The sequence below is a fragment of the Agrilus planipennis genome, unplaced genomic scaffold, assembly GCF_000699045.2.
Source record: "Agrilus planipennis isolate EAB-ADULT unplaced genomic scaffold, Apla_2.0 scaffold96, whole genome shotgun sequence".
Classification (NCBI taxonomy): Eukaryota; Metazoa; Arthropoda; class Insecta; order Coleoptera; family Buprestidae; genus Agrilus; species Agrilus planipennis.
This window is the reverse complement of record NW_020438968.1, coordinates 467,981-477,364: the sequence shown is the minus strand read 5'-3', so window position 1 is coordinate 477,364 and position 9,384 is coordinate 467,981. Positions and strand designations below refer to the sequence as shown.

Below are 9,384 nucleotides of genomic sequence, written 5' to 3'. Positions count from 1 at the left end.
GCCACTTCAGCATTTACAGAAAGAGTATTCTCTGTTATGAACGCAAAGTGGCGGGACGACAGGAATAAAGCTTCATTAAAACTAATTAAAAATGAACTTTTAGTTTACTTAAATCTTTGTTTGGCATGTTTAGAGGCTATTAATGTATTTAAGAGCGACAGACAAAAAATATGTTTTAAAAACAAAAAATAAAATACTTTACTTTTATGCTGAGTATTTCTTTTTTTTAACCTTTTAGTCGAGAAATACTTTATGTAAAGCCTGAAAAGGTGGCAACCCTACTTATAAGCCACATGAGACCCGCACACTACATGGGACATGCCCCCTAGAATTCCTAGTCGGGCTAGACATAAATCCTGTTAAAATATGATGAGCCTCAATATTAATATTTACAGGTGGCATTTTATAATTTTCACTTAAATAACAGGAATTTTCCGTTTTTACAACAAATAGTTATCGATATACATGTTCGATAATTATCGACAGTTATCAATACATCGATATATCTATATATATTCATTAATAATATAGCTATTGACATATTGATAATTATCGAATATATCGATATACCGATCGATAGTTATCGATATATCGATAATTATCAGTTTCTGCGTGTACGTAGTGTACATAGAAGTAGTTTGTGCTTGCTTGCTTCTTCTTGCTATTATGCCTGTATTTTTCCTTTGGAATATCCCAAATCTCAGAATTTTCTATAATAAATAGTTCTATATCTATGGAATCCTTGGGATGTTTGATAAGTCGTCAGTTCTAAGATTAGTTGGACACGCACCTCCACTCTTTCATATCCTGAGCTAATTTTCGCATTTACCTTAAAATTAGAAGATCGCACATCCCTAACTATTTGTAAACAGTAATCTAATATAGGTCTACATCTACTCTTACCTCCTGTTTCTGCTTTGAATATGTCTCTGACTAGCCCGTCATGTCTAAGAACGTGTCCTAGCAACATATCTCGCCTATTTTTTATTGTCTTCCATAAAGCCCTCCTTTCTCCTAATATGCTTTCTAATGCCTTTTCATTTCTAACCTTCTTCATCCACATCATTCGTGTGTAACACCACATTTCGAACGCTTTTAACCTTTTCTTTTTCGCCGCATCGCACCGTCCATGTTTTGCACTCCAGGCGTACACCTCTAATAATCTTATTTAATTAATGTCAAAATTCATTTTTAATATTTTACCCACTATAAACTACCTCAGGTTAAAGAGGGAAAATTTGTTGCTGATTTAATGTGTTCAGGGGTTGTCTATTTAAGATTTCCCCTCTCGATAATAATTTAAACAAAACAAAAATATATTTAGTATCAGCATTACACCCGTGCGAAGCTGGGACGGGTCGCTAGTTTATTATAAAAGGAAAATTACTTAATACTGCCAAGCAGTTGTTTAAATAAATTCGTTAATTGTATATTAAGTAGTTTTTCTGATGGTAGGGCGGCTAGATTTATTTAATCCGGGGCGACACGAAATCTAAATATTCCACTACACACCTACACATCAGGAACAAAAAAATTAGCATGTTTACATTTGCGGTTGATGTAGTATTTATCAAGGCGGATTTAGAGATGTCCTTAAATAAAATGAAAGCGGTATTGAAAGAAGAGTGTGCCGTATAAAAATTAATAAAAACATATAAAAAAACAATATTGCTATGTAAAAGATGTAAAAATAGGGTTAGAGTTAAAGCAACAACAGAGGGGATGAAAACCTAGAAGTTGCGGTTTATCGTTATTTAAGGAGTCAGATAACTCAGGATGAAGAATGTGCTAGAGATAAAAAAAAACAAAGAATAGCTCAGGGTCGGGTCGTTTTACACAAAAAGAAGTCGGTTTTGTTTGCCGGTTAATTCGAAAAACCAAAAAAGATTAAGATTAAAAGAATTGAATTGTTGAGAGTACGGCTTTGGTATGAGCGTAAAACGTGAACAGAAGACGCTGCGGAAAAGAAAAACAAAGATTAGAAATTTTTGAGATGTGGAATTGTGCAAGTTAATATTAAAAAAAAAAAAACGAGGAAGAAAACGCTAGAAATGAGGAAGGTAGAAACAGAGGGGGACTAGAGGGTTCTAATGTAAAAGTCTATAAGAAACATACAACATAGGTTGTACGAAACATGAAGGACTAGCTAGAGAAATATCAGATGGAGCATCAAGAATTGAGGTTACTGTTTGCAAATAGTTAGAGGTGCGGGTTGTTTTAGTTTTCGTGAAATGTGTCAAGATTGGCGTATCAGATCCAGTCTTTGGACTGAAAACCACACGGACGACAATACTCTTAACAATATTAGCAACTGATAACTATCGATATGTAAAAGATTTCATTGAAATGGCGACATAATTGGGCAAGGGAATTATTAGTTTTTTCATTTTACTGAGAATATTTTCACAAGGTAGATTTAATTGTAAGCTTATTCGTGTGATAGGTTTGCTCCTTAAGACCCATATAAAAACCCATAAGGCAATCCTCATTTTAGTATCACCACTTTTTTTTTCATGAAGAATCTATGGGGAAATCCCTATATCGGCATGCCCCTTATAAGTAGGGTTGCCACCTGTACTTAGTATTGTACTCTATTTCGACTGTGCGTACGTTATACTTTACAAGAAGCAAAAATACTTTATTTACGCCCTTAAGTAAATATCGTAATTTTGTAAGCGATTATTCGAAATTCAGAGTATTTTTACATCAATAACATTGCACAGAAAAATACCAATCCATATTTAAACGTAACAACTTGATTTCCCAAATCTGTTCAAAGTAGTGTCACTTTCGTTCCGGCCACTTCAGCATTTACGGAAAGACTATTCTCTGTTATGAACGTATAGTGGCGGGACGACAGGAATAAAGCTTCATTAAAACTAATTAAAAATGAACTTTTAGTTTACTTAAATCTTTGTTTGGCATGTTTAGAGGCTATTAATGTATTTAAGAGCGACAGAAATTTGTTACTGGCTGCTAAGTGTAACAAAAAGTATGTTTTTAAAAACAAAAAATAAAATACTTTATTTTTATGCTGAGTACTTTTTTTTTGAACCTTTTAGTCGAGAAATACTTTATGTAAAGCCTGAAAAGGTGGCAACCCTACTTATAAGCCACATGAGACCCGCACACTACATGGGACATGCCCCCTAGAATTCCTAGTCGGGCTAGACATAAATCCTGTTAAAATATGATGAGCCTCAATATTAATATTTACAGGTGGCATTTTATAATTTTCACTTAAATAACAGGAATTTTCCGTTTTTACAACAAATAGTTATCGATATACATGTTCGATAATTATCGACAGTTATCAATACATCGATATATCTATATATATTCATTAATAATATAGCTATTGACATATTGATAATTATCGAATATATCGATATACCGATCGATAGTTATCGATATATCGATAATTATCAGTTTCTGCGTGTACGTAGTGTACATAGAAGTAGTTTGTGCTTGCTTGCTTCTTCTTGCTATTATGCCTGTATTTTTCCTTTGGAATATCCCAAATCTCAGAATTTTCTATAATAAATAGTTCTATATCTATGGAATCCTTGGGATGTTTGATAAGTCGTCAGTTCTAAGATTAGTTGGACACGCACCTCCACTCTTTCATATCCTGAGCTAATTTTCGCATTTACCTTAAAATTAGAAGATCGCACATCCCTAACTATTTGTAAACAGTAATCTAATATAGGTCTACATCTACTCTTACCTCCTGTTTCTGCTTTGAATATGTCTCTGACTAGCCCGTCATGTCTAAGAACGTGTCCTAGCAACATATCTCGCCTATTTTTTATTGTCTTCCATAAAGCCCTCCTTTCTCCTAATATGCTTTCTAATGCCTTTTCATTTCTAACCTTCTTCATCTACATCATTCGTGTGTAACACCACATTTCGAACGCTTTTAACCTTTTCTTTTTCGCCGCATCGCACCGTCCATGTTTTGCACTCCAGGCGTACACCTCTAATAATCTTATTTAATTAATGTCAAAATTCATTTTTAATATTTTACCCACTATAAACTACCTCAGGTTAAAGAGGGAAAATTTGTTGCTGTTGACACACCCCCGCCGGGAATCGAACCTGGGACCTTCGGCTTTACGTTTTTCCCTCATTAACCTTAGGTAGTTTATACTGGGTAAAAAATTGAAAATGAATTTTCACATTAATATTTCGTATTAACCACTATTAAAAATGTTAAAGTGTGTCATATACCTAATAGTTTATTTGTTATAAGTAATAGTAATCGCGTAGTCATAAAAACCGTATTTGTTGCGCCACTATAGTTTATGCCATCTAGATTGATTTTTTACTTAAAATGTTATCATCTCTGCTAGGTGTTGCGGCCTAAAAACGTGGAAAATAAAAATGTTTGAATATTATAACAAACTTAAGTGTATAGGTACTTAATGTTTGAAGCAAAATTTTTATTTCTTACGTGTAGGTATATTGTTTTTTATTACGTTGTATTTGTGTACTTCTAAGTTTGGTAAATGATAGGTAACTATAACGTAGGTATTTTTTTGCAGAGGTAAAAACGGAAGTAAAAAGTCCAGGGTTGGTAGATGGAGATGTGATAGCATTTTCTCAAGAAACAAGCTCAATTTACAGCTCACCAGTCGATATAGGTTCAGTTTACGATAAAGATTATCCACAAACTTATAGTACCGCACATCAATATTACAACAGGTGAGTTTTCTGAGATATCAAATTTTATTTTCATTTTCATAAGGGATGAATCTTTTGTATATCTATATACCTAATAGTTATACCATATGCAGAAGGGGACCGTAAAATAAGTATGTACGATCTGTCAGAAGTTATAGTTAAATGAAGATCAATTTACTGATTCTAAAACTTCTTTTCCTTTTATATTTAATTTTATTAATATTTAATCAATCAAGGTGTAACAGAAATAGGTGCCGAACTTTAGAGGGTGTAAATTAGTTGCAATAAATAATCGCACGGTGAATTCAGCAGCGTGGTTAATGGCGAAAAATTGTTTAAGAAAATCACAAGCCGATCCTGTGCGTGAATTAGCAACATATACAGTAGACGTCTACCGAATAGCGAAGTGCGATTAAAACTCTGCAACTACATGGACGAATAATGTAAACATTGTCGATTATCGAACGTCTACGATAAGCATAAACAATTAAGTACTACACATAATGTTTAGACTGAATAAATTAAATAAGTACATTACAAGCAGTACCGTGTAAATGTTGGAACACAAAAGAAAGGAAAAATGTAACATACGTAAACATTATCCGGTAAAAGACCATCATCTCAATAATTGCAATTTCATAAAGGAAAATTTCCACATCATCATTGAGTAAATCAAATAAGTTTCCAAAAATTTCGCACCACAGTTTTACCGAAAACAGTTCTTGAAATTGCAAAGGATGTACGACATGCGAATTTGCATCTCCGCAATAGTAATTATTGTGAAAATTTAAAATTTGAGTTACTGTTGTGGGATCGTTTTCTTTGAAATCGAGGATTTCGTCCCTATAGCGGCTATATGGTTCAATCCCGTATATAAACTGACCTACACTAATGATTGATGTTGTATTGCTGAATTATAATAGTTTATTAGAGTGCACATCGATTGCTTCATACAAGATTTAAACGGTAAAATAAAAAACGACTACTAGAGGTTGACTGTTGACATAAACACCCTAAAACCTAAATCACAATTAATCTAATCTAAAAAATAAAGAATACATGAGAAAAAAAATACAAAAGAAATAATCACCAGCTGAATAAGTGCAGCGTTGCGTGGACGTATTTCTTTACCAGGGTCGGAATTGAATTTACCTGTACTTTCAAATGATGAACTTGCGAACATATAAACATTTACCTAATTTTCATGTTTTATAGTGCTCTATCACCTCCTGCAACCGCGGTTTATTTCCATTATTACACTCTGTAGATAGCTACTTAATGTATTGTAAGAAATTTTAATGAAATCAATAGAAATTGCGATACTAACTGGGACAAAATTGTTCTTGTATTGTTTGGATCATTGAAAACGATTAAAAATCGAAATTGTTGTTAGAGGTTCTCTGAGTATACGTATATAATATATCTTGTGAAAATAACAAACTGTATTTTTAATTAGAATAAAGAATTCTTTCTGTCCAGCGCATTCACCATAGTGAAGCGCAATTACGGAATAATTTTACAATCGAAATAATCGACAAGCGATTAAAGAAAACGTAATAAATTTTCTATAGGGTTCTTCGGAAAGTCATTTCGTTTTTTTTTGTGGAAATGAAAGACAGTTTTCTTATAATAAACAAATACTTTATTAAATTATATATTGACCGTTCTGGTCCAACACCTTTTGCCATCTTTCTGGTAGTAGCATAATTCCATGCTCATAAAATTTTTGGTCTTTGCTGGCAAAAAACTGATCGAGGAGGTTTTTGACCTCCTCATTTGAGGTGAAGGTTTTACCGTCTAAAAAATTTTGGAGTGACCGGAACAAATAATAATCCGATGGTGCCAGGTCTGGAGAATATGGTGGGTGTAGCATTGTATCCCATTCAAGCTGTAAAAGCTTTTGGCGAGTGACCAAACTTGTGTGAGGTCTCGCGTTGTCTTGGTGAAACACTACACCTTTCCTGTTGATTAGTTCTGACCTTTTCTGTTGAAGTGCATCATTCAGTTTGTCCAGCTGATGACAGTAGACTTCCGAATTAATCGTTGTGTTATCCGGTAAAAGCTCAAAAAAAACGATTCCTTTAAAATCCCACCAAACAGACAGCATCACCTTTTTTTGGTGAATATCGGCTTTGGAAATGGTTTGAGCCGGTTCATCTTTTTTGCTCCATGACCTCTTGCGTTTGACGTTGTTGTATACAACCCATTTTTCGTCCCCAGTGATGATGCGCTTCAAAAACGGATCATTTTCGTGACGTTTGAGAAGCGAATCGCAGACGTCAATGCGGCGACACAGATTTCTCTCTGTGAGAACATGGGGAACCCATACATCGAGCTTCGAGGATAATCCCAGGCCTTTCAAGTGGTCATAAACTGTTGAATTTGATAAATTTAACCTCAATCCGATCTCACGTGTTGTTATTCGCCGGTTCACATCAACTAATGCCTTTATCGCGTCTTTATCAGCTTCATTGCGAATTAATTACTTAACGACATACGGCACGTGTTGTCTCGTACGGACTGTACGTTATGCCTACTACTCTAGAGGCGCTCAGAGGGTACTCAACAAAGTCGAAATAGTTTGAGGACAACCCCCCACAGACTATCGACTTAAAACAAGGTGGTTTTGGTTTGAGTCCCGAGCCATATGGGCATAATGGGAAATGAGCTCGTATACGACTTAGCTAAAACATCGATCCAGAATCTGTTGTGAGTATCTACACAGCAGCCTGGTCAAGGAAGAAATTGCGAGGTGGGCCGCTTCAGGACAGGCAAAGGCCTTCATATTTCCTACAAACCATTGGCAGTGGGAAAAACAAATTCTCTGTTTCGACAGGAGAAAATGAATAAGTGCAGCGTTGCGTGGACGTATTTCTTNTGTAGTGGAAATCCGTATTGGTCACGGATAACTGCGCTATCGCAGGAATAAACTGGGAATAACCACAAATTCTTCCTGTCGCTTTTGTGGGCCGCTTCAGGACTTTGTAAGTACTGGGGAACAAGAAAGGTGTAGGTAGGCAAAGGCCTTTATCTCTCCTACAAACCGCTGGGAGTGGGTAAAACAAATTCTCTGTTTCGACAGGAGAAAATATAAGACTGTAGTGGAAATCCTTACGAGTCACAGAAAACTGCTCTATATCACAGGAACAAACTGGGAATAACCACAAATTCTTCCTGTCGCTTTTTTTGCGAACCGCTTCAGGGCTTTATAGGGACTGGGGAACACAAAAAAGATGTAGGCAGGCAAAGGCCTTTATCTCTCCTTCAAACCACTGGGAGTGGGAAAAACAAATTCTCTGTTTCGACAGGAGAAAATCTAAGACTGTAGTGGAAATCCGTATTGGTCACGGATAACTGCGCTATCGCAGGAATAAACTGGGAATAACCACAAATTCTTCCTGTCGCTTTTGTGGGCCGCTTCAGGACTTTGTAAGTACTGGGGAACAAGAAAGGTGTAGGTAGGCAAAGGCCTTTATCTCTCCTACAAACCGCTGGGAGTGGGTAAAACAAATTCTCTGTTTCGACAGGAGAAAATATAAGACTGTAGTGGAAATCCTTACGAGTCACAGAAAACTGCTCTATATCACAGGAACAAACTGGGAATAACCACAAATTCTTCCTGTCGCTTTTTTTGCGAACCGCTTCAGGGCTTTATAGGGACTGGGGAACACAAAAAAGATGTAGGCAGGCAAAGGCCTTTATCTCTCCTTCAAACCACTGGGAGTGGGAAAAACAAATTCTCTGTTTCGACAGGAGAACATCTAAGGCTAGTAGAAATCCTTACGGGTCACGGAGAACTGCGCTATCACAGGAACAAGCTGGGAACAACCACAAATTCTTCCTGTCTCTTTTTTGTGGGTCGCTTCAGGGCTCTATAGGGACTGGGTAACACAAAAAAGATGTAGGCAGGCAAAGGCCTTTATCTCTCCTACAAACCACTGGTAGTGGGAAAAACAAATTCTCTGTTTCGACAGGAGAAAATATAAGACTTTTGTGGAAATCCTTATGGTTTACGGAAAACTGCACTATCACATGAACAAATTGGGAATAATCACAAATTCTTCCTGTCGCCTTTGTGGGCCGCTTCAGGACTGTATAGGGACTAGGGAATAAAAAAAAGATGAAGGCAGACAGAGATCTTCATTTCTCCTACAAACCGCTGGGAGTGGAATAAACAAACTCTCTGTTTCGACAGGAGAAATCCTTACGGGTCACGGAGAACTACGTTATGAGCATGCGCATTTCTAATACAATAATATCATCTACAAAATAGTAGTTTCAACCTCTAGTACACCACTATACCTTAATGACGCAGATTTTAATCCAGAAGGCAAAATTATGAAAGAAAAGTTCAAAACTGGAATGTGGAAATCAAAAGCCCTTCATGAAAATACCAGAACCAACAACAGCAGGATCATACAGATAAAGAAGCTTCTAATATGTGGTTAAAGAAAGAAAATATATTTTCAGAAACTGAGGGATTCATGATAGCGATCCAGGAGAAAATAGTAAAAACAAGAAAATATGAAAAATATATTATTAAATATCCTACAATTTCATCGGACACATGCCAAGCATACGAGGGTGGATTGATAAGTTTCCGGCCTAACCAAGAGATGACGCCACTAGGCCTACCTTGAGGTGACATTCAATAGTACCATCCTTGGATAGCTTGTAGCTATAGTTTCAGCCCGATCTCCT

General features: G+C 36.0%; 1 protein-coding gene across 5 annotated transcripts in view; it reads left to right on the top strand.

Moving 5' to 3' along the window:
- LOC108734467 (developmental protein eyes absent) overlaps positions 1 to 9,384 on the top strand; it is a 126,153-nt gene that overhangs the window by 102,252 nt on the left and 14,517 nt on the right. For all 5 annotated transcript variants that reach the window (XM_025975335.1, XM_025975334.1, XM_025975333.1 and 2 more), the window contains one exon: positions 4,545 to 4,704. In XM_025975335.1, the coding sequence (XP_025831120.1) occupies positions 4,545 to 4,704 (160 nt within the window). The remainder of the gene's footprint in view (positions 1 to 4,544; positions 4,705 to 9,384) is intronic.